General features: G+C 40.9%; 1 protein-coding gene across 1 annotated transcript; it reads left to right on the forward strand.

Moving 5' to 3' along the window:
- The first annotated feature begins 5,764 nt into the window (after positions 1 to 5,764).
- TTLL6 (tubulin tyrosine ligase like 6) lies at positions 5,765 to 25,400 on the forward strand. Its single transcript, XM_034756245.1, has 14 exons — positions 5,765 to 5,950; positions 6,893 to 7,011; positions 7,132 to 7,262; positions 7,981 to 8,137; positions 10,452 to 10,595; positions 11,137 to 11,222; positions 13,050 to 13,275; positions 14,044 to 14,225; positions 15,501 to 15,689; positions 16,100 to 16,256; positions 17,019 to 17,321; positions 19,310 to 19,676; positions 19,991 to 20,204; positions 21,780 to 25,400. The coding sequence occupies exons 2-14, from the start codon at positions 6,991 to 6,993 to the stop codon at positions 21,784 to 21,786; spliced, it is 2,184 nt and encodes a 727-aa protein (XP_034612136.1). The 5' UTR covers positions 5,765 to 5,950; positions 6,893 to 6,990; the 3' UTR covers positions 21,787 to 25,400.
- The last annotated feature ends 1,007 nt before the right edge of the window (positions 25,401 to 26,407 follow it).

Genomic DNA, 26,407 nt, shown 5'->3' on the forward strand with positions numbered 1-26,407 from the left:
CCCCTTCCCATTCTTCATACTCCTCTCCTGAGGAGATGAGACAGAGGGTAAACAAGGACATATATTGTTCGATAATTTATCCATGTTATGCAGTGACTGATAGTGAAATCTGTGTCGATAATACAAGATTACCTATGGTGTTGGTGAAACACCCCCACTGTCTGATTAGGCAGAAGTGAACTAAAAGCCATTTATAAATTACATTACTCATAATAAAATTTCTAAAAGTAAGTTTGCAAGTTGCTGCTTGAAGAATCTGTAGCTGCAGTTTAATCTACTCTCCACCAAGCAGGTGGTTGTTCTGCATGAGCAATGCAGAATTAAAAAATTGGGATGCTAGGAGGAAATATGTAAATATGTACCAATAATAATCATCCTGAATTATGTGTATATGTTCAGATACCGCAGAGATGAGTGTGGCATGCGGACTCTGTCAAAAGCCCACTGAAAGAAATGGAAGGGCTCCAATTGACTACAGTAGTCTTTGGATTGGAGTAAAAAAGGCCTGGATATAAAATGTTTTAAAAATGGTTTGATTCAATCAGTTATACTCTATATATAAATAAGAAAAAAAGACTGTATGTTACAAATACAATAACATTTCCTGACACATTTTAAATTCAGGGGCCTGGCATCTCTACTCCTTTTCACTTGGTGTCATCATTTGCATCTATGCAGAAAGTGTGAAATGAATGTATAATTCTACCAGATCGTTCACTCGCTGGTGGTAGCATCTTCCATCCACTTTGCGCAGATGTGAATGACTACACAAGATTCAAAGCAGAGGAGGATCAGGATCAGTCTCTTCAATTACCTTCCAAGGGTTCAATGTTGTGTATTTGTCCTGCAAACATTGATGTCATCACGAGCCCTCAAAACAGAGTATGATTAGTTTTCAGAGTAGCAGCTGTGTTAATTTGTTAGTCTCTAAGGTGCCACAAGTACTCCTGTCTTTTTTAGAGTATGATTAGTAATGGTTTTAGAAATCCTTCCTTTACAACTTAAGCTGGTGGACCAAATTCAACCCTGGTGTAATACCAGGGACTTTAAGGCTGTCTGCACTAGGGGTTTTGCCAAAATTTGCCAATTGTTAATACTGGTTTAACTGCACCAGTGGTAGCTGTAGTAAAAGTGCTAGAGTAGACGTGACTTCTATGGCCATAGGCATTTTTGATGTCTTATGACCCTGGCTACGTCTTATGATTATGACCCTGTTCAAGTCTTAAATACATGACAGTAAAAATACCAGTGGCCCCTGGTCTGCACTAGTACTGCCGTTTGTTATGCAATGGTACTGAACCAGGTATAGTACCAGTGCGAATTTTTTGACAGAAAAGTCTGATGTAGACAAGGCTCAAGGGAGTTACAGCAGGGATGACTCAGTGTGTTACAGGGACAATGTCAGTTGAAAAGAATTTACCGTATATCAAATTTAATAATATTTTTAATCTAAGGTGTTGCCAGTAACACAGGAATTCTATAGAAATTCCTCACCTGTGTTACTGGCAACACTTTAGATTATAAAAATGAAAAGAATATTTATATCTAATTTATTCTTCACTGTTTCCTTTTTGCATTTATTTTGCAGTCAATTTCATTTTTTTATTTTATTTGTTCAGTAGCATATAGCTGCAATAGTTGTAAACTTTGCAGTGGAACATTTGCTTATCTTTTATGTTGTTTAAATTAAAAGCCTGTTTCCATTGGAATTTTTGGGGGAACGATTGAATCGTAGTTTCTCTTTTGTGAAAGATTGCTAATTATTGAATTGTGGCTTTGCTTGTGGGTCAGTCCATGGGATTAATCTTCCAGGATTGGGGCTTATACCATGCTTTGTCTTGCCAAAAAGCTACTGCATTTATATTATCTAAAAAAAAAATCAAAAGAACTGTACTGATCTAGGATCATTAAGATACATTTTACACTTTCCTTTGAAAAGCTCTATTTTTTAAAATGTGAGACAATACAAAAAACAATATTCAGGGTTCTCTAACTTGACAGAAGCTATAATGATCTATAGTGGAAAGCCAGATCTAGCCAGTTATACTGAAACACACAAACGTCTTGAAGATATTGGTCCTAATTCTGATCTCACTTACATGAGGGTGCCCATAAATAACATAACATAATATATTAGTGGGTTGGTGGTCCTTAATTTTGCATGACAGAGTGTTCGTTGCAGTGTTACAAGGGGATGGGTGGGTTTTGAAAATCACCAAAATACGTATTACGTAATTTATGGACAGCCCCCATCAGTTTTACTCCAATGTAGCTCCGTTGACTTCAGTGGAGTAACTTCTGATTTACATCAATGTGAGTTTAGAATCAGGCCCTCCATGTATATGTGAGGCATTGGCATATTTCACTCTTTCATCAATTGGGATTTGTGTCTGTTATTTTGTCTGTCTGACACTCCCTTACCCCAGAGACGACTACTAGATAAAAACTGTAACATGCTATTTCTTCTCCATGCTGTGGCCAGAGTTGGTGGGAACCCAATGTTCATTCTGGGCACAGGAGCTAGAAATCCAGGTCAAATTTTGTAAATAGATTAAGGTTAACATTTAAAAAGATCCTGTCAAATTAAAAGTGAAACATGTTTTTTTAACTATAGATTTGGTTGTGCTACTAATAGTATTTAGATGATTAAATCTGAGCACTTTAAAAATACATACAAATGTAATCATTCATATGCTCTCTGTACTTAATCCCCTTGTATTATAGGCAGGCTGGTAGTACCCAGGACCGGCGCTTCCACTAGGCGACCCTAGGCGGTCGCCTAGGGCAGCAGGATGTGGGGGGCGGCATTTCGCCACCCTCTGCGGAATTTCGGCGGCGAGGGGCTTCTTCCGCTCCGGGTCTTCGGTGGAAATTCGGCGGCGGGTCCTTCACTTGCTCCGGGACCTGCCGCCGAAGTGCCCCGAAGACCCGGAGCAGAGGGATCCCTGCTGCCGAGAACGCAGCTTCAGAGGAGGAGCTGCCGCCAATTACTGTGGAGGAGCGCTGCCGCCTAGGGCGGCAAAAACCCTGGTGCCGCTCCTGGTAGTACCACATATTATTAAGGTTGCTCAACATTTCCCATTATAAGACTCTGTTTTCAGTTGCTTATAACTTTCCCAAACTTTAACCATTTAGGCTGAAATTTTCCATTCTGGGTATCTGCCTCAGGCTGAATTAAAAAAAATAAAATTCAGCCAACACTTTACAGGCATTTCCAAGAACGAGGCTAATGCAAAACATGTCGTTTTGCCCATGTTACTAAATCCTGTCAATCTTTTCAAACATATTTGAAACCCACCGGCAAAGTGTTCCATTCCCCTCTAGCATTGGTTCACATAGAGGATGACAGTTACTTGTTAGCTCAAATGGCAAAGATCCGTGTGGTGGGGCTAAAGGTTGCAACAATGCTGCTAACCCATATGGATGTCAATACGCTGCCACATGATGGAAATTGTTTTTTCAGTTTTTTTTTTTAAAACCTCAAAAATCACATACACAAAACTACATTAAAAGAACATTATTAAAGTTGCACAGTCAAGCGCTCAACGTTAGGCTGTGTCCTAATTCACCTCCCTTGTGCATATGCATTACAATAAAGTCTTTAATTACATGATCATATTCAATTTTTTCCACTGGTCCCCTGCTTCGTTCAGTTCTTTGTATGTAATAATGGAAATAGATTGGTCAATTTAGCTTTTTCTTTCTGATTGGTTTCACTTTCTGGTTCTCAAAAGTTAGCACAGTGTTTACCACTCACGTGGTAAATACTGCAAGGAATTTTTTTAAGTGCAAACAAAAAGGATGATTTAAATAAAAAGAGTGAGAACATTTTTGTTAATATAAAGTTTTATAGAGTTTGTTTTCTGAACCACTTGCTATTTATACTTTAAGAGAAAGGAATCCTTACCTCCTGGAGCATTCTATAAATACAACCCCGTGCTGGAAGGGCAGGGTAGTATCTGTAGATATATGAGAAACATTAACTTCTATATAAAGATGGTTAATCTCTCTTTACTTTGCCAAAGATTTCTGTTTACAGCAGACCCTGATCTGTTAGACTAGGGTTTCACCTGTAGATTTGATAGATGCTGATTCATCTCATCCCTCTGATCATGTGTTAGCACTGAGCTGGCATTCAGATTAGGTGCATATCAGTCAGTGCTTTAGCATTGAATTCTCAAGTCTGAGCAAGACTGAACCTTTAGGAAGAGAGAAAGAACAAGATGTTAAGGGAGCACTAACTCTAATGAGACAAAAGCTATTAATCCTTCCACTGTAGTTTCTTGCAGTAACACGAAGGACCCACACCAAGACAGCTTCCTGATGTTCTATTAGCATAATATCACAGATAGCAGGAGTTTAGAAATATTCGTCAGCATCAAACAAATCTATTTCCCTGTGCAGAGATGCCATTCAGATGGGAATCACTATTGATAAAAGCAGATACATATATAGGTACATACATATATTTCTTCTGATCCTGTCCGAATTGGGAGAGAGGCATGGAGGGTGGACTCATGAGGAGGGGATGAGCATCTCTCTTCCTAACTTGGGAATATGCAGGGAGTTATACATTATTCTGTTTTATCAGCTGTATTTGAGGAAGCAGATGGATCCACAAAAAGGTTGATGGAACTGTTGCTCATCCCTGCATACTGTTCGCTTTTCTTCTGGTCTGTTGTGGATGTTTCCACAGGATGATGGCATCCGCTATACTGCAAAAATATGGATCCTTTGAAGAAGTAGAGCAGGAAACAGAAGAGTCGGATGAGAAAGATGTAACTGAACTAGACTTTTTACCAAGAGAACTAGAAAGAGAAGATAATGCCTTGGATACCATAGACCAGGATACAATGGGGTGTGAAGAGAAGAAAAGAAGAATTCAAGATCCTAACATATCCATGAAAAAGAAAAGAAAGAGAAAGAGGTTAGAAATAACTATTGAAAGGGCTGTAAAAGTCCTGAAGAGGGCAGAATATGTTTATAATCGAGCTACTGAAAATAGAGGAGGGTAATGGGGGGAAGAGATGTTGGAGAACAGGGTGTTCAGAGTGGTGCTATGCAGAAGGGGAGGAACACAGGATTTTTGTAGTGAGAAAGATAGATAAGTGTTGTGCTGGAGTGGAGGGGAAATGAAAGTGTTCTGGTGTTCAGAAAAAGTGATGATTTTAAGTTTTGTAGGCTGTCAGCTACTCAGAGGAGGGACTGCCTTTTCTTGAAAGTATAGAAAGAACCTAACAGGTAATAGTTACTACCATAATAAATAATAGTAATAATAGTTATACACTAGTGTTCATGGAAAGAACATAGTTCAGTAGAGCTCTCGTTCTGATGTGAAATGGATATGCTAGTAAGGGTTGCAGAACAGCCCAGGAGAAGAAGAACGTGTACAATCTCTGAGCATAAATATTTTCTGTTAATCCCCATTCGCCCTTTGATCACTTGGCCTTTGGCTCATGACTTTGGGGCATCCCATTCATAGGTTGATTCCTAAATAACCAGTCTTGTTGAGTAACTGCCATATCTTTTTCTCGCACTGTAACTGAAAGAGTGCTCTTCCTATAAACTTAGTCACATTGGTTCCATAACTACTGTTTTTCTAGTATTCTGGTATTCTAGTATTATTTTTTATTTTATCTTTACAGGCATTTCTGTAGTGCTCATCACTGAATTCTCTTTCTAGATGCATAGTTATTTGGTTTGTCTCCAGCAAATAATTTTCTAAGTGACCACTGAGCAAAATAACAGTGATCAGTCCTGGTGAATAGCCTATCAGATGAACATTTAGATAATGCTTTACATAAATTTATGGAAGTACAATTGTAAAGTTCCCAGGGCTTCCCCATAAAGCATAAACTGGTCCTTGTCTGTATGCCTCTGTCTTTCTGCTTTTTTAATTTTTTTTCCAGATGACCTGTGATAAGTCTGACCAACTGCAAGTATGAGAGTGGTGAGTATCTTTCTCATCTTTCCCAAATGTAGAAGGTAAGCCAAAGAATTGTGACCCAGTCGATTCATGTAAAGAGGGGTACATTTTAATTTGCTCTTAAGAAAAAGAGCTCAGTTTAAAATGAAATTTATTTTGTCATGTGACTTGTTAACTGAATTTTAGTGCTTATGAACATGCCCTAATGCAAGCATCATTTAGAAACCTCATGCAGTCTGGGCAAGCATTGTTCAAGATTCCCCTACTAGTGAAACTCATTCCTGACCCACAGCATTCCTATTATACCACACATTTGGCACCACATAGCTCTCCCAGCGTATCTCATTATTGACCCACAGCCTCCCTGGTGTTTTATTACTTGCCCTCCCCAAGCATAGTCTGCTAATGATGCTGAATTGTCTACAGGGACTAGCTTGTGATCATCAAATACGTTTCCCTCATCATGACTGAAGTTAGGCAAGAATTCATATCCATGAACTTTTGCCAGTGCAAGATTTGAATTCTTGTCATGGATTTGGAACATGGGGAACCAGTTCAAATGGCTCCATTCCACATAAAATGAATCATTTAATGTTTTTATTTCAAGAAGTTCTGCTTTTCACCATTAGTCAGAAAGACCAATGCAACAACAACACAAGCTTACTCCATCTCGCAATTTTTGCTAGCTAGTGTGAAGTTTCTAGCAGCATACTGGAGAGGTCAACTTGTTCAGTAGTCACCAGTGATTGTCCAATTTGTCAGAGAAAATGGATGATTTTGGGGCAGCATATCCATAGAGATTAGAGGACTGGAAGCTGCCACTCAAAGTGGAATTGGGGTCTATAGATGGCTGAGTTGAGTGGTATAACTGAACCACGGTTCAATGTCTCCTTCTGAGTCCAAACAGAATTTTCTGAAGTCTACATTTCTAGTATGATTGAAACTGTTTCTTTTCTTACGATGCAGTGCGTCGGGCTGCTCAGCAGTATGGCTTACGGGAAGCAGGTGAGAATGATGAGTGGAACCTCTATTGGACAGACTATTCAGTCTCACTGGATCGGGTAATGGACATGAAAAGTTACCAGGTACTCAGCTCTGTGAGGTGGAGAGGATATTAAATTATTACTTTTTTCCCCCCCACTGCAAATGAGCTAGAGGCCAGGAAGATGCTTATTATTACGCCTTTTCTCTGGACTTCTTTCCAGAAAATCAACCACTTCCCTGGGATGAGTGAAATCTGTAGGAAGGATCTGCTAGCCAGGAACATGGGCAGGATGCTAAAGCTCTTTCCAAAAGAATTTAACTTCTTTCCCAGGACCTGGTGTCTTCCTGCTGAGTGAGTCCTGACAATGTTTACTGATTGATTTTCCTCGTCTTGCTTCTCTTCACCATCACCCTCACTTTTTCCTCTCATCCTTTATGTCAGCCTTCCTTACTTTGGGCCTGAGTTTCCTCTTACACCAGTGTAAATTGAGAGAAACTTTTTAGAGCTCCATGAAGATGCCCCAAAGTAAAACTTGAGCAAGTAAGAAGAGAATCAAACCCATTATCTTTCTGCTCTCTTCTTTACCCAGAGTAATGGAAAAAGACGAGGAACATTTTCATAGTAGAATGATGTCGCTTTGAGCTGAATGCAGCAGGAGTGTGTTCATTGGCGATGCAAGCCCCTTGGCAGTGAATGGAATAAAATTCCTTTTACTTTCTGGATGAAGTCCATTGCTGTATTACTCAATGGGATGAGGTATCTTCCCTTGTTGGAAGAGGAGATGATTTCTACATCATATTAAAAGTCTCTTTTCTCTAAAAAACAGAAAAGGGATCATTCCCATAAGACTGTGTGATTCACTCCAAATTTGCGTCTACTGGAAATAAAGGTTTATTGAGAGCTAGAGAACAGGTTGTATTCCTGGCTCTGGAGAGACAGATTTTTTTCTTTGTGATCACTGGTTCTGTAGACATTTGCATTTTTCTGCCAAAACATTTCTAGCATTGGTAGGCTGTGAGACATCAAACCTCAGAATCATGTAATTCTTTCTTTCTTTCCTTCCCTATAGCTATGGAGATTTGCAAACCTATAGCAGATCAAGGAAACATAAGACATATATCTGTAAGCCCGACTCTGGCTGTCAGGGGAGAGGCATCTTCATCACCAGATCTGTGAAAGACATAAAACCCGGAGAGGATATGATCTGCCAGCTCTACATCTCAAGGGTAATCTCCCTATTCCACATACCAAGACTACTGTTCTGTCATTAAACCAGAGTTTAATTCAGCTCAGCCTTGCTTGCCTGTGATCAGCCGGTCATAAACAGCAGTCATTGCCTTTGAATACATGCCCATTGAAATAATCCCTCTTTTGTGTGCCATTGGGTTCCTAAGTAATTTTTGAATAAGCTTTTTATATAAACTAATTTGCCTTTGCTGGGTGAACCTAACTGGATGAGGGAAATCTCCTTCCTGCTGTAGAGTAAGTTAGCTCTCAAAGATACACAATATTTTCGTAGGCCCAACTGGAGGAGAGAGTGAAGGGATTGTTTGTAGCCAGTCCCACAAACCTGTTTATAACCTATCTTACTCAAGAATCTTTTGGTTGACATCTTGGCATAACTCTCTCTTCATAGCGAACATCCACATTCACGCCTCCAAGATCTCCTGTGTCTTTGGGACACCTATAATCAGGGCCGGCTCCAGGCACCAGCAAAGGAAGCAGGTGCTTGGGGCGGCCAATGGAAAAGGGCAGCACGTCTGGGTCTTCAGCGGCAATTCGGTGGCGGGTCCCTCAGTCCCTCTCTTCCTCTTTGAGCTGCCGCTGAAGAGGAAGAGAGGGCGCAAAGGACCCGCTGCCGAATTGCCGCCGAAGAAGGAAGCGGCACGATTGAGCTGCCACCGAAGTGCCGCCGATCGGCTTTATCTTTTTTTTTTTTTTTTTTTTTTTTCCCTCTTTGCTTCGCCGCTTGGGGCAGCAAAAAAGCTGGAGCCGGCCCTGCCTATAATGTTAATACCAGAACCTACGTTTTTACGCTAATATGTTTCATTATTATTCTTTATTACTGATTTTTAAGAGAGATAAAGCATGTCAGGGGAGCTGGGATTCAGAACTCCTGGGTTTTATATCTGCTCTTGGTCTGACTCACTATGCGGCTTTCAGCAAATCACTGTTCTGGGTCTGTTTCCCCACCTTTAAAATGGGGGGAAGCCTATCTACCTCATAGGGTCTATGTGCCGATTAATGAGTCTGTTCAACGCTCAGAACATGTAAAGAACTCTATGATGGATTAGTTTCATTATTATTATAGTGTTGCGGCTGTCCTCAGTACCATAGAATACATTATTGTTCTTATCTTCCCTAATTTCCCAATATTTGAATAACTATAAGAAACATGATTTATAAGAGGAAGGTACTCTAGCAAGAATTGATTATATACAGGATACTGGGGTACATGTAAATTGTTGTTTGCATTATAGTAGAACTCAAGACTACAAACAGAATTAAGGCCCATTCTACTGGATGCTATATAACCATATTAAGAACACCTAGATCTATTAAGTGTCCATGACTAATTCTAATAATGTGATTCATAGATTCATAGATTATAGGACTGGAAGGGACCTCGAGAGGTCATCGAGTCCAGTCCCCTGCCCGCATGGCAGGACCAAGTACTGCCTAGACCATCCCTAATAGACATTTATCTAACCTACTCTTCAATATCTCCAGAGACGGAGATTCCACAACCTCCCTAGGCAATTTGTTCCAGTGTTTAACCACCCTGACAGTTAGGAACTTTTTCCTAATGTCCAACCTAGACCTCCCTTGCTGCAGTTTAAACCCATTGTTTCTGGTTCTATCCTTAGAGGCTAAGGTGAACAAGTTCTCTCCCTCCTCCTTATGACACCCTTTTAGATACCTGAAAACTGCTATCATGTCCCCTCTCAGTCTTCTCTTTTCCAAACTAAACAAACCCAGTTCTTTCAGCCTTCCTTCATAGGTCATGTTCTCAAGACCTTTAATCATTCTTGTTGCTCTTCTTTGGACCCTTTCCAATTTCTCCACATCTTTTTTAAAATGCGGCGCCCAGAACTGGACACAATACTCCAGCTGAGGCCTAACCAGAGCAGAGTAGAGCGGAAGAATGACTTCTCGTGTCTTGCTCACAACACAAAATGATCTTATTAAAATGATCATGCTCTGCATAAGGTTTGCAATTACCCTTATTTGGATGGAATGTCTTAACCTAGATAGTTTCCCAATTTCTAAATGGAGATAGATAAGGAAGTGTTGTTATCTCCCAAAGGATGCTGAAAGGCTTAATTACTGAATATCAGCCTAGCACTTTGAAGAAGGAAGGTGATGTATATGTGCTAAGTATTGTTATAAGGTTTGCATGTCTTGGTTTTGTTTTTTCAGCTTGTAGGTGGGACTGTACAGCTATTTTCATCACCTCAGCCTTGAGTTAATGAGTTACTAATGTTCTTCTTGTACTTCAAACAAACTATAAGCAACTCGGTTTCGTCTTCTCTTTTCCAGCCTTTTATTATTGATCGTTTTAAGTTTGATCTGAGGATTTATGTGCTGGTGACATCATGTGACCCTCTGAGGATATTTGTCTATAATGAGGGCCTTGCACGCTTTGCTACATCAGCCTACTCTGATCCCTCACACAGCAATCTGGTGAGTAAAGAACCCTGTTAACATAAATTAACAGCATTCAAATTCATAACAACAGGAACTAGCTGTTGAAATGAAGTGGCACAGAGAAACAATAATGCTTTGGACTGCTACAATACCTTTAATCTGAGGATCTGCACGCCCTTCACAAACAATAATAATTAAGCCTCACTTCATCAAAGTGATATGGGTAAGGTTATAGATGAATCATCTCACCCACCACTGAAATGCAGCCACCTCTGTGGTAGAATATAGCTAGAGTTTAACAGCACACAGTAACACTACATAATAGTTTCTGGGCAGTTAGGGGATGATCCTGCAAACACTTACATATCACAATGACTTTACTCATGCAAGTGGTCCCATTTAAATGACTTTAAGACTGTGTTGGGCTCATTAGAGTGATGAGATAAGTACTGCTATTAAATGGCTTGCACTTAAAAAAATTTCTGCATTAAGTAGTGTGACCAGGTATCATCATGTACAGGGAGAGTGAAGAAGGCAGTTGTCTCTCTCACCCTATAACCCACTCGTTTATTTGCAGGATGATGTCTGCATGCACCTGACTAATTATTCCATTAACAAGCACAGTACTAATTTTGTCCGAGATGAAGATTCTGGAAGTAAGAGGTAAGAGGGAGAGAACATTAATCACAGCCAAGTGATGCTAATCTGGTCTCATGAATCTTCATATGCATTTCCACACTTTTTTCATATATGTTTAAGAAATATTTCTTTCCATGCAGCCAGTGAACAGTGTATTTTGTGTCATTAGTTATATAAATCATTTAAAGAAAGTCAGATGAGTAACAGTGAGAGGCCAGATGCAGGAGAGAAAAAAGTGAACTCTCCTTCAAATTGGAAATACCAATGCATTTGTTGCAACTGGTGCTTCTGGATTACATCACTCTGTTTATTGTCCTTGGTGGTTACGTTTGGCTATCTAATGTAGATAAATCTATATATAATGATCAGTCAGGTTTTTTCCCGCTTGCCCACATTTTTCTCCCAGTCTTCCTCTACTTTTCTTTTCTTCTAAATCATGTTTCTAGCTGTTTCTACATAGTACGCTGTCCATTGCACTAGGACTTCAGTGCTATCAGTTTCTTCTTAGCAGTATTGCTCTTTGCCAATAGCTGCAGCAACTCCAGCAGTGCCAATGTTTCTTCTGCAGTGCTCTGTTGGTGCCAGAAAGGCTCCAGTAGAATGAATTGACTTGGAGCAATGCCTTGGTCACTGTCCAATAGTGTATGTCTTCTTTCCATTTCCTATCCTAAAGCCTTGTCTACACATGAAAGTTGTACTGCTCTGACTATACCAATATAGTTAAAACAGTATAGGCCCCCTAGTATGGACACAGTTATATTGGTATAAAGATGCTTTATGCTGGTATAGCTATTCACATTCAGGCTAGGTCTATACTACCCGCCTGAATCGGCGGGTAGAAATCGACCTCTCGGGGATCGATTTATCGCGTCCCATCGGGACGCGACAATCGATCCCCGAATCGGCGCTCTTACTCCACCAGCGGAGGTGGGAGTAAGCGCCGCCGACAGAAAGCGGCAGAAGTCGATTTTGCCACCGTCCTCACAACGGGGTAAGTCGGCTGCGATATGTCGAATTCAGCTACGCTATTCACGTAGCTGAATTTGCGTATCTTAAATCGACTCCCCCCGGTAGTGTAGATGTACCCTCAGGAAGGGGGAGGGATAGCTCAGTGGTTTGAGCACTGGCCCGCTAAACCCAGGGTTGTGAGTTCAATCCTTGAGGGGGCCATTTAGGGATTTGGGGCAAAAAAAAATTGGTCCTGCTAGTGAAGGCAGGGGACTGGACTTGATGACCTTTCGAGGTCCCTTCCAGTTCTATTAGATAGGTATATCTCCATATATAAATATATATATTTTATTATAAGGGGAATAATTATACTAATATAAGGCACCTTTGTACCAGTATAACTATGTCCACACTAGGGCTTATATTAGTATAACTATATCATTAAACCCCCTCTTCCCCCCCCCCACCACAGACGTAGCTATACTAATACAATTTTCAAGCATAGAACTATCCTAAGAACAAGAGATTAATTAGGACAGTGGTTCTTCTTTTTCATACAGGGAATCCTTTCCCATATATCTGGGATCCTCTCCCCGTCCCTATTAGCAATAGAAAGGCAGGCAGGACACACTTTACTGACATTCATAGTATGCTTGGTTGAGAACCTACGTATTAGTGTGTCTCCCATCCTCACTGTCTGAGAAGCACTTACATTGATCTATGCAAGAGTTTGACTAACAATTTGTTCTGTTAATCCTTATTTTTTTTCTGCGGGTATGTGGATCTCCATGATGCCCAAATTTCTATGCTTAACTTAAGCAGCATGGAAACATACAGAAAAATGCTAACTGTGAACTGATTTGCCATTAATATGGGCTACCAACTTACTTTTTTTCTTCATAGGAAGCTCTCCACCTTTAATAAGTACATGCAGAAGCATGGCTATGATACCGACCAGATGTGGCTGGATATAGAAGATGTTATTATTAAAACCCTGATATCAGCACATCCTATTATCAAACATAACTATCACACTTGCTTCCCCAACCACACTGTGGGTAGCGCTTGCTTTGAAATATTAGGATTTGATATTCTGTTGGATCACAAACTCAAACCCTGGTTGCTTGAGGTAAGAACCACAGCAAAAGTCTCTTAGATCTCATAACATATCCATACCATGAACTGGTATCCTTTTTCACCCTTCCCTTCCTGTGGGGCCAAATTCAGCCAAATGAGTTGCTATCACCAGCCTCTTCCTTAACACCGATTTTTGCCTTTTTCGTTTCTCTAGATCTCCTAACAAAAGTCCATCCTGTAGCATCTCCTACATTATTCCATCAGCTTGGAAAGCTGATGGGTGACCAGCAGAGGGGGTGAGACTACAGATAAGCTAATAATAGTCATTCCCACAGACAGTCACATTGATCTGTAGCCTTGAAATTTAAATCTGTTCCTGCATGTGGGAATCCTAACTTGTGAGGACAGTCTTACTCTTCAGTTCTTTGAACAAAGGAATCTTCCAGGGTTATCCATTAACCTCAATGGGAGCTGCACCTGCTAATACCAGAGCCTGAATTTAGTCCTCACAGCATATCAAATTAATATAAGTTACTGATCTTGCACTGAATACTAAATTGATTCAAGCTACATCACTCTGCCACTTGCACCTGTTTTCTGCCAAATCTATCCCACCCATTATGTCACTTCCGAATTTGACCCATGGAATTCTACTATACACCTGTATCAGACATTGAAGTCTGGCAAGGATCCTTGCCAACGCTAGATTTTGACTGGAATCCCCGGTAATCTAGATTTCAGATTAGTTTAATGTCCTGAGCTGTAATTTCCATTGGATCTCAACTGCAGCAAAGAGATGACATTCTTGTTGTTGTTTCAGGTGAACCACTCTCCAAGCTTCACCACTGACTCCTGGTTAGACAAAGAAGTGAAGGACCAGCTCCTGTATGACACTTTGGTTCTGATAAATTTAGGGGCCTGTGACAAGAGAAAAATCCTAGACGAAGAGAAACGGCGAGGAAAGGAGAGACTCCTGAAGCAATGCCGTTCTCGAGAGACCAGGTGTGTTCTCATACAGCTTCATCTAATTTCCTCAGATTATGTAAGCCATAATTTTAAGGTGACCTGCAAAGAATGTTTTTTAATTAGTTTATTACCCCCCCCTTTTTTTTTTTTTGCTTCTTCGTGGTGTATACAGATGGCCTGCACAGATATTTTTAAAGGTTTTTTCTTTCCTGTTTTTTTAGCCTTAAAAATACCAGGAATGTAAAGTCTGGTCTTTCCTGGCTTTGTTGGAGCGCCACTGGGATTTGTAAGGGCTGTTTATTATAAACTCTTCACAACTGAATTGAAAAAGTGAGGGTGCTGAATGTTTAACAAAAACTTCCTTTATTCAAAATGTTAATTAACGTTTCATTGAACAATTCGTTTAAAGTAACAAAAATAACCTGACCAAAAATTCCTTCCCCTCTTGATAGCTCGTCTTTCACTTTCTTGGCTGTTCTGATGGCATCATTTCACTAGTTCTTTAGTCATCATAGAGTCTTCCAGCTTAGACCGTTCCCGTATTTTTAATGTAAAAAGCAAGCAAAAAATAAAATACAATTTCAGGCCCTCGTTAACAACCATAGGGAAACCAGAAAGACAAGCTCATTTTTTTTCCTTTGCAGATAATCTTTAAATGTATGTTACAAGTTATGTGGGAAGATACATGAGAACCGTTCTACATTTCACCAAAACTAAGATGACAGGATTAGGGATGCAATGACAGTGTGAAATGAAAATAACTCCTGCTCTGGAGATTTCTCCGAGCGCTTAAAATGCTGCAGCTGTGCTGCTGTAGCGCTTCAGTGAAGATGCTACCTATGCTGAAGGGAAGGCTTCTCCTGTTGGCGTAGGTACTCCACCTCCCGGAGAGGTGGTAGCTACAGGCTTGTCTACATTACCCGCTGGATCAACGGGCAGCGATTGATCCAGCGAGGGTCGATTTATCGCGTCTAGACTAGACGCGATAAACTGACCGCTGAGCACTCTCCCGTCGACTCCAGTACTCCACCAGGGCGAGAGGCGCAGGTGGAGTCGACGGGAGAGCATCAGCCGTTGACTTACCCCAGTGAAGACACTGCAATAAGTAGATCTAAGTATTCCCCCGCCCCCAGTGTAGACCAGGCCTATGTCAATTGGAGAAGCCCTCCCATTGACTGGGAGTCAAGTCGGTATAACTGCGTTGCTCAGGGATGTGAACAATGTAGTTATAGCAACATAAGTTCCTAGTACCAAGCCTGGATCCCACATGATTTGTTAATGGTTATACCTGAATTTTTTTTTTTTTTTCAGGGCTGAGGAGTATAGGAACTGCCAGGCCACTTGGTTGAAACAAGCTGAGAAATATGAGGAGAAAAACATAGGTGGTTTTCGCAGAATTTACCCCAAATCTGATTTGGACAAATATGATAAGTTTTTCCAGCACAACAATTCACTCTTTCAGGAGACTGCAGCTTCCAGGGCACGAGAAGAACATGCTAGGTAAGGAGGATTTCCAGCTCAGTTTTTATTAGGTAGGGTGGAGGATGCATTCTGAATTCGTGTTAAATAATAATACCCATCACTTACATGGCACTTTACATTAACTGATGGTTCTTTGAGATGGCCCTGTCAGATAGGTAAATGAGTATTATCAATCCTAATCTGACAGGTGGTAAAATGGACACACAAAGGTTAAGTGACTTGCTCACAAATCCATGTCAAAGCCAGGATTAGAATTCCAGAGTTCCTGAGTTCAGCGCCGAGCTCAATACTCTGAATCATGTTGCCTCTAGATCTGACCAGACTTGTTCCATATAAGGCAGAATTTGTAGCCAAGATCCAGTCAGTGGGACTGGTATCATCAGAACTATTTTAGAACTGTTAGGACCCATTTGTATCTTTATCTACAGACAGCAGCTACAGGAGCTGCGAATGAAGCATGAGCAAAAAACAGCCCATTTGCGAGAGAAGAAGATAGAGCTGCTGGGGGAGTCTGGATCTGAGAAGATAAAGACTTTCAAACAGAAGTTAGCGAGCAGGGCAGCTACAGCACAAGGATTAAGACAGGTATGATTTAGGGGGAAGATTCCGTTGATTTTTCACTAATTCTCCTGCTTCTTGGGCATGGGGAATAGAAGCCTGAAGGTCAGAAATAGAACATCCACAAGAAAACTAATGAGATGGGATAATAATGGTGATGGGCATATTATATATAAAAAGACTCCACTGGTGTTCACAGACTTTCAATTTTCTCCACTCAAGCAGGTGAGGGACCCCAGGCTAATCATCTACAGTCTTTTCATGTAGGCAAATATGTGCATCCTATAAGCAAATATTGTCACCTAGATCTGGTTGTCACCTTTTGTCAGACATCAGAAGTGTTTTCTAAAAACACTGCTGAAGTCAAGATAACTGGTGCTCAATTCTCCCCTGTCTCTGAGGTCAGCCTGACACTGAGGAGGTCCACCAGGGGTGTGGTTACAGCATCAATTAGTGTGGCCTCTGTGTTTCTCTAACTTTATTTCTGGCATAAAATCTCTAAGGACTTTATGCCAGTGGAGGATTGGTGCAGTGGAGCTCTGCTGTGCCACACCACCAAAATATTTCCTCCTTCCCTCAGCAGCCCACCTATACCAGATTGGTGAGGGGCCATCTGGCAATGGACATGGCTCCCCTAGGCTTATACAAATGGAGAGTTCCCCTCCATAAGGGGAATTCTCCACTGGCCATTTACGGCCAGAATATGGCCCTTTTGTGCCGTTTGGCTCTTCTGGCAACAGTGTTGCTCTTTATTCATATGAGATTTAATTTATTTTTTTCCATTCTCAGCATTATCTGTGTTCGGAGTCAGGACCTGGCGCTCGTCTCCTGCTTCACAGTTTCTCAGGTGAAAAAGAAACAAAAAAAGAATTGGTTAATGGGGAATCAAGCATCCCACCAAAAGAGCACCCCAACGCTCACGAGTATTCAAATGCACCTGAAAAACAAGCGGTACAGCACTGCAGCTCCATGCCAAACTTGACAGTGCAGAACTCAACTAGTGCCCCGGACCAGTACAACTCCAACCGTGACCTGAGGGACCGCACAGTACATGGTCATCACTCTGCAGCAGATATGGACATCAGATTAATAGTAAGTAGCAGAACACTTGTAAGTACGTATTTGTAGTAGTTTGCCTATATTTCTATCTCCAGTCCATTCAAACATCCATCTCAGACTGGAAATGACACTTAATGTGGGCCCCAGAACCAGCCTACAAACTGTCTATTGCCTACTTTGCTTCAGGCTCACTGAAGAGGTTAATGTGAGCACGTGCTCAACTCAATTAATATTAACAGGGGAGAAGGACTGCCAAAATAGAAAGAGAACAGATTAAAGAATATTTAGGTAAATTAGATAAATTCAAGTAATCCAATCCTGATGAAAATCATCATATGATACTTAAGGAACAAGTTTAAGCAATATCAGAACGGTTAGCAATTATCTTTGAGAAATCACAGAGGATGGATGAGATCCCAGAGGACTGGAGCAGGGCAAACATAGTACCTACCTTTAAAAAGGGGAACAAAGAGACCCCGGGGAATTATAGACTAGTCAGCCTAACTTTGATAAAAAACCTGGGCTTGTTTAGCCTTGAGAAAAGAAGACTGAGGCGGGGTCTGATAAGTCTTCACATATGTTAAGGGCTGTTATAAAGAGGATGGTGATCAACTGTTTTCCAAGTCTACTTTTGCTAGGACGAGTAGTAATGGGCTTAATCTGCAGCAAGGTGGATTTAAATTAGATATTAGGAAAAACTTTCTAACTATAAAGAGAGTTAAGTTCTTGAATAGGCTTCCAAGGGAGGTTATGGAATGCCCATCACTGGAGGTTTTAAAGAACTGGTTGGGCAAACATCTGTCTGAGGTGATTTAGATTTACTTGGTCTTGCCTCAGTGCAGGGGACTGGACTTGATGACCTCTTGAGGTCCCTTCCAGCCCTGCATTTCTATAATTCTGTTATTCTACAAAGGGTATAATTCTAATGGAAACTACTCTATTATATTAAACAACAGGATCAATATACTGCCCATTCTGTTTACACAGCAGCTACAAAATCAGTCCTTGTCAGCAATGATCAGATAAGTCAGACGTCAGAGCAGGACAAAAAATGTGGTGGTAGTGTCCAAGCCAGATCCACCCACAATTTCAAGATCCTCCCACAGTCCCAGAATAGCTATGTGTTGCTACTAAAATCAGCAGCAGTGAAATGGTTAATGTTGACATTTAAATTATCATCATTAGAGTACAAAGTCAGCACCCCATTGAGGTTAATGGGGTAGTTTACAGCTTACAAATTTTTCTTCCAAAAGTATATTCAACTGTCATTTGCACCTGCTGAGATGGTAGTTGAATCATTCCTTGGTGCTGTCAAGGTGGCCGACATATAGTTTCATGAGCAAGGGAGCACCCCACTGAGGTTAATGGGATAGTTTACAGCTTACTAATTTTTCTTCTTTTTTTTCTGAAGACTCATTCAGACAACACTACATTATATAAGCTGGACGTTATCTCCTCAATCATAAGAGTTAAAAATGTAGAACTTGAATCTCTGTTTCTCCAAGCCTATGCTTCACAAAGGAATGGAAGTGGGTGCAAACATGACTTTAAGGCAGTACACGCCCCAGAACCTTGGAACAGCTGTTAGCCTGCCTAGCCTCCAGCATAAACATAGCAACCTCGAGGATTCTCCAACCCATGCTCTGGCCACAGCAGCCCCATTTGGGTCCTGTGACAGGTGATAATATCTGGAGAGCAGTATGCTAAGACTGTCCCTTCCCTCCTCCAGTGTGCCCACTTCACTGCCTCTCTCCTATAGAGACAGATCTGCACTGGCCTGGGAACCCCCATAAACTGGGGTATTTCTGCCCCCTTTGTAGCTCCTAAGCTCCACTACAGTAATGTAAAGAGGGGTATTAGCATAAAAGAGAATCAGGCCTTTCGTTTTTTAAAATAATAATCAAATTTCAAATCCAGTAGAAACTGCTGGGGCCACTAGAAAAGTTTTGGTCCTAGTTACCACCAGGCTCAATCTGACTCCTGCCCCTCACTAACTCGATCTTTCTGATTTTTCCCTCCAGCTCCAAACACCAGTGGATTGTTCCAGAGTATCAGATAATCCAATTCATTCTTCTTCAAAATCTTTCCCAACATTGGCTCAACCTCGGACTGCAATCACAACAGCAACTGACGTGGTTTACTGTGACAGCACAGTCACTCAGAACTTGGTGCCATTTGGATGCCAGAGAGAGCAACTCCAGCCCTATGTCAGGGAGAACTTGACCTCATACCCAAAAGTCCATAGACCATACAAAAACTTGTTAGAGCCTGAAATAGAAAAGAAACCTATCTTGGTGTCAGAATTCTTCAGCAAACTCAGTTTCACACCGGGGGAGAAGGCCCTAATATTCCCTTTTTGCCACCACCCTCCTCTCATCTATAGAACACGTGAGTGTCATCTTCATGGAGCACATTTGTATTCTATCATCTAAGTGCCTAATCATCTCTGTGGAAACACAAGGTGAAAGCCCCAGTGTGCCTCAAACGTACATGGTTATTGCAACACAGAAGGAAATCTTAGCATACCCACAAGTCTTTGTGTAAGAATACAGTAGATCTGCCCCTATAGTATTCTTACACTCTGTCCCTCTATCTCTTCTCCCTTTGTATCTCAGATTCAGATACATAGCCATAGACTCTAGGAAAAGAGGTCTGGGGTGCGTATTGATTGCAGAATATAAATCGGACTTTTGTTTACACAGAAAGTGCTTTCCACTCCAGGAGAATTCATCTGAGTAGCAGAAACTCCACAGACAAGAGACAAACGAAACTTCAGAGTGCTCAAACAGTATTCCAAAAAACTACTTGTCACCAGTTCAGCCTTCAGGACCTTTTGGTGATCTCCAGCCCAGGTCGAGTGGACCCGCGACCTAGGAAAAGCAATACCCTAACTTCAGGGGATATTCCGACGGGCAGGTAATGGATAGAATCACACTGCTATAATATTGTAGAAGCCAGTAGCACTCTGGCCTGCTTCAGGGAATACTTTGCAGTTAATGGACATTGATCGGTGAGGGATAAATTGCAGTGTGAAATTATGCTGTTTAAGTGGACCTGGTCAGTTTATAGATGTGAGATCAGGTTACTGCAGGAAATCATGTTAGTCACATGACTCAGTCAGTGATATTCTTTCATCTGAATAATCATTGTATTAGTCTCTCTGATGCTCAGGTGTTCTGTGCTTAATGGTATTGGGTAAAATTTTCAAAAGTGCCTAAGTGCCATTTTCAAAGGTGACTTAGGTACCCAGGTCCTTGAAGGGATATAGGCACCTAACTCCCACTGAAATCAATCTAAAAATCAGTGGGAGCTAGGTGTTTAAATAGCTTTGAGGATCTGAGCTTTAAATGCCAATGTCACTTTTGAAAATAGGAATTAGTCTCCTAACTCACTTAGGGATGGATTTTTAAAGGAATTTAGATGCCTGAATATGCAGATAGACACCTAGTGGGATTTTAAAAAACACCTAAGATCTTTAGGAAAATCCCGCTAGGCACCTATAGGCATCTTTAAGTGATTATATACCTCTAAAAATCTGGCTGTGAGGCACTTCTGAAAATTTTACCCAGCATCTTTTGATAATATGTAACACTAAAGCCTGGAACACATGGGCTCAATTAAAATCCCCTGACACTTTTTGTAACACCAGGGGGTGCTAGATCCAGTCTCCTTTCACGCTGGGTCATTACATTCTGCCTTCCTAGATTCCTGCTGTAGTTTCAACTGGATACATTCTTCTTCACTTCCCTACCTAAAGATTATTGGATAGTGTTGCTAGTGTAGAAAGCTTGCGGCATTTCATTGTGGGGTGACTAACGACTATAAGTTTAGCACTTTGGGATCCTTCAGAATGAAATAGGTGTAATCTACTAATATTGTGATTGTTGGCATTGGTCAGTTTCTGGTATAAATTTGCATATAGGAATAGCAATGAACTCATGCAGTGATCTGGGACAGGGAGGCACAACAGAGAAGGTGCATTCCAGGGAGAGAGAGGGCAGATTTGAGGTTACTATAGCAGTGAGTATAGCCCACAGCACAATTTACAGTAACCTCCCTGTTTAAGGCTGTCTATGGATTGTGCAACATAATCCTTCACAGCACTGAGTGCTACACTACTCCACCTTTCTCTGAGGGCTTTGAGAGGGGTATATAGGGCCTCAGATATTAGCCTGATATAGCTCTTGTACCTGAGCAATTCTCCCAACACTTGTAGCTTCTTTCTGGGCCCTATATACTGCTGGAGAGGTGAATAGTGGCTGGAGTGGGGGCAGAAGTGTGACATCTGACTCAAAGTTGATCTGTTTTCTTGGTCTGAACTGTAGCTAGTCTGAAAGTAGAATGTTGAAAATGAGGGTGCTGCCTACTCACGCTGCCTTCTTCACTTTCACCTATCATATGTAATGTTAGAACTTCTATGAGAAGTGCTAGGATGAATGTATCTCAGTCCACCTATTCAATGTGTGTGCTGTTGTATTTCCTTCCTTACAGGGCCTGAGCAGAACTGCGGCACTGTTTTGCCTCCTGAAGTCTGAGAGATGCTCACTCCTGTAGACAATCTGTTCATCGGGAACTGACAGAAACATTTTGTTGTTTCTTTTCAAATATACTCCTTGGTGATTGCCTCCAGTTATACAGCTTCCATAGCATGAAACATCAATGTGTCACCAATGACATTTGCATTCAAAAAAAAAAAAAAACCCAAGTCAGGCGTTTGTGGGTGTCTTGATGTGAACCTGTCGTACTGGAACTTGATGTACATCTCTTCCCTTTGGCCATGTCTGCTTACTGCCAACTCTTGTTTTAGTTTAGTGAAAAATTCTTTTGTAAGAAGAATTCCAGTGTGATGTCTGCTCTATTCAATTGAACATCCGCCATTAAGGGGAAAATTCCCTGCAGTGAATTTCAGCTGCACAACTCCTAATAATATCAGCTGGAACTGTACAACTGAATCCTTGCAGCATAATTTGAAAATTTACCCTGAAATGTGCAGGACAAATTTATTTTAGCTAATGTAGAGTGAAGTTCCAGTCCTGACTTTTAACAAGAGTTCAAAGGAAATAAAAATGGGCAGTATAGTGTAGGAGGGCTTTTACTTTTCAGGGCCACAGAAAGCAAAGGCAAAAAGCTGAAACAAAAAGCACAATGGGTACATACTGTGGCAGAGTAGTGAAGATGCTTTCTATATTGACAGAAGGAGTTTTTCCATCAATGTAGTTAATCCACCTCTCTGAGGGCTGGTAGCTAGGCCTACAGAAGTATTCTTCCATTGACCTAGCTGCGCTACATTGGAGGTTTGGTTGACCTCACTATGTCGCACAAGGCACAAAACTTTTCATAACCCTGAGCGACGTAGCTAGGTCAATCTACATTTTTAAGTGTGGACTCCCCCAAACGTGATGCTGCAGGTCTTTAGATTCTGTAGCGTTTGTAGTTTAGAGTCTTCCATTCGGAGCCAGTATTTTGCACTTAAGGCTCTCAGAGAGTACTCAACCCTCATAAAAATGCCCTTTGTTGGCCCAGTCTCCATCTGATTAGTGGGGACAAGGTCTAAAATCGCTGAGAGAAGTTAATTCATTTAACGGGGCTGCTTCTTTTTCAAGTTGTGTTTCTGAACATGCATGTTTGATTATAAAATTCGTAATAGCAATGGCTACTCAGATCATGCTGAAAGCCGTAATACAGAGAGGATGGATGGATGTGGTCTGGAACACGAGGGTGAGCAACGTAAGTACTGCTAGTTAGGAAATGCATTTGTCTATTGGAGATGTGCTAAGATCTACCACCTTTTCATAATGGAAAGTCTTTTAAATATTTGCAGTTGTGAACAAGGAAATCCCCCTAGTTCATTATTAATTATCGTATATAGTGCCAACAACACTGCAGATCTGCAAGAAGGCTCTCGCCCTTCCCAGCGGGCATATAGTTCAAGCATTGATTTCATTGGGAGTTTTACCCAAGTAAGGAATGCGGGTTTAGGCCCTACACTCACAGGGCTAAATCCTCTGCTCTAAACCACCTTCAAGCTTGCACTGCTCTCCAGTGGGGCCTGCAGTGACCTCCAGCACAAATTAAAAAAAAACCAAGGGCTGCTCTAAGTTGCATCAGCTTGTAATAGCCCCCAAGGTTCATTGGAGCACACTGCATTTAGGTCTTGCCCTGTACTCGGGGAGGCATGCGGGCCCTGGCATAGAACCAGCTAGTCCAGCTGTAAACCATCTGAGGATTGCTCCACTCCAAGGGAATCCCCAGACCCATCAGCTTTATACCAACTGAGGATTCCCACGGGCCAACGGAATCCCTACTGCACACTTAGTGCAGCTTTCAGATCTCTTTGGACCATGTTCCAGGATTGGTCCCATAGCAACCAGTTCCAAATTATTTCACACATTTTCCTCAATCGGAACAGAAGTGTAAATAAAAAGAACAAGAAGATTTCTCCAGAACAGGGAGGAACCTAGTCTGAGCAAGTGAGCGCTAGATGATAACTACTATTCATTATTTTACAGTGCCGAAAGATGTGATAGAGCCGAATACAAGTAGAAAGAGAGCGGTCCCTGCTCAAAGAATTTACAGTATCATATTAGACCTGACAGAACAACTGGGTATATTTAATAGTATGGGAGGGTGGAGTGAGGAAGATCAAGAATTCCAGCAACAAGACTTAGTTTCTTGAATTAGGCTCATGTAATGGAATTTCTACCAGCAGGAGGAAGAGGTTATTTTCTTTTGTAGTTAATATTATTAGAGATTATAGGCTCCTTTATTGTGGGGTATTACAGAAGGCTATTTTAAGCCTACATAGTCTCTTAATGATCTTTGATCTTTTACAGTATTAAAGGGAATGTTTCAAGGGAGAATATTTAACTATCTGAGAAACAGTGTTTCTGGTCTTACAATTGGGAACGTTCAGAGGTGGTCCAAAGGGGGGGAATCAATTTTTTAACTTCTAATTCCCCCAGTGCCACCCTTCCTTTGCATACGTTCATGGTCTGATCCAGATTGAGATAGTTGTAGGAAAAGAGGCTACAAGGAAAGCAATAAGGAACTTCTAGGCCATGATCTTTGCAACAAGCAGTTTCTTTGGAAGTGGAAACCTGTCTTCTACATGAGGGTTCATTGGGCGGTTGCTCAGGAACAGCGTCACTTCAAAGCAATCTCTTCCTCAAAGGCATCAACAATATGTATTGAGGCCCTTTCCTCTGGGAGAGGCTTGAATTTGCATGGACTTTCAACATGATTATAACAATCAGGGCAGAGCTGGCTCTCATTAAATGTTAAAGATGAAATTGAATGTTTTGAAAAAAAAAATATTAACCATCACATTCCATCCAGAGACTAGCTGTGGGCTTAAAATGCACAAATTAAATACATTTTAAAACAAGATCTTTGGAAATCACATTTCCTTGACAAGTTCTGAGTGATTCCAGATTTCTCCTACAAACAGCACTTAAAGTCCCAATCCAGCAAACATATGAGTTTGTGACAATGTGTCATTATTTTAGCTATGGATTTACCTCTCTTATTTGGGATATGAAATAATTTTTAATTTGTTTTTACAAAAGCCTCTAATTCACCATTTAGTTATCAGTACAAAACCCCAGGACTATATGTTCCAAGCTGTGAAACCATTTTAAACAGAGCTGTTGAATAATATTTATCAGATAATTATTTGTGATTTCCCCCCACCAATCAACAGATAAATGGTGTGCATTTTTTCTCAATGATTTAACCAACTCTGATCATTAGCAACATACAGATGTTAAGATCTAAAAGCTACTAATAGGGGCATATTAGAGACATTGATTTAGGGCTGCCACAGCTTTAACTACTTTGCAATGAATTAGATTTGATTAGCTTTTGGGAACAATGGAAAAATTCTTTTAGGAGTGACAGAAAGCTAAGTAGTGCTGAGCCTAGGTAATAAATGCGCCTTTGTTTAATTGCTGGACATTAAAATACTCTTGAAACATCCTCTCAAAAACACTTATTGCCATTACCTAACTAAAATTAACCTGGGAAATGACAAAAATACCCCAGTCTGGACAGTCTCTCCGCAAAAGAATTAATGGACACAAATCTGACATCAGGAATCATAATACTAAAAAACCAGTGGGAGAACACTTTAACCTGTCTGGCCATTCAATGACAGACCTGCAGGTGGCTATCTTACAACAGAAAAACTTCAAAAACAGACTCCAACGAGAGACTGCTGAGCTGGAATTGATATGCAAACTAGATACAATCAACTCAGGATTGAATAAGGACTGGGAATGGCTGAGCCATTACAAACATTGAATCTATCTCCCCTTGTAAGTATTCTCACACTTCTTATCAAACTGTCTGTACTGGGCTATCTTGATTATCACTTCAAAAGTTTTTTTTCTCTTACTTAATTGGCCTCTCAGAGTTGGTAAGACAACTCCCACCTGTTCATGCTCTCTGTATGTGTGTGTATATATATCTCCTCAATATATGTTTCACTCTATATGCATCCGAAGAAGCGGGCTGTAGTCCACGAAAGCTTATGCTCTAATAAATTTGTTAGTCTCTAAGGTGCCCAGTCCTCCTGTTAACTAGCTGACAGAGACAAAGGAATATTTGCGGTTGAAAGAGCAAGTTCAGGGAGATGCATTTGGTGACAAAGGATTACACAGCAAAAAATGTAGTATAAAATACAGCATTTGTATTTTAAGCCTATAACTGCATGGCATGCTGAGAGTTTGTAGGTGGTACCTGCCCTGTCAGCAGTGGTTTTGGCTTTTTCTCCATCTGTACTCATTAAAGGATGGCTTGCTAAGGCTCTCTTTCCTTCATCTGCTAGTTCTCTATTGATATATGGATTTGTGATGACGTGCCACCCCTTATTTTGTGTTTAGAGACAAGTTTATTAATCTTATTTAGGCCTATATGGCCAATTAAGTAACTGGTCTGCCTATCTACATCTGCCTTCTTTTTCTGTTCCTTATGAAAAGCAAAACTATCTTATTCGCCACTCCTTGAATTACCCACACACCCCACTATCTTTTAAGATGTTTTCAAGATTGCCAGAATTGCCTCTTTTTTTTAATCATGCATGTAGGGAAAGAAATAGCTTTCAGAGAAGAGCATAAGCTGAT

Source organism: Trachemys scripta, chromosome 23 (assembly GCF_013100865.1).
Source record: "Trachemys scripta elegans isolate TJP31775 chromosome 23, CAS_Tse_1.0, whole genome shotgun sequence".
Classification (NCBI taxonomy): Eukaryota; Metazoa; Chordata; order Testudines; family Emydidae; genus Trachemys; species Trachemys scripta.

Coding starts and splice junctions, on each gene's coding strand:
- TTLL6 (XM_034756245.1), top strand. CDS start 6,991: ATGGACATGAAAAGTTACCAG. Junction 13,276..14,043: donor TCAAACCCTGGTTGCTTGAG/GTAAGAACCACA, acceptor TTGTTGTTTCAG/GTGAACCACTCTCCAAGCTT. Junction 14,226..15,500: donor TGCCGTTCTCGAGAGACCAG/GTGTGTTCTCAT, acceptor TTTTTTTTTCAG/GGCTGAGGAGTATAGGAACT.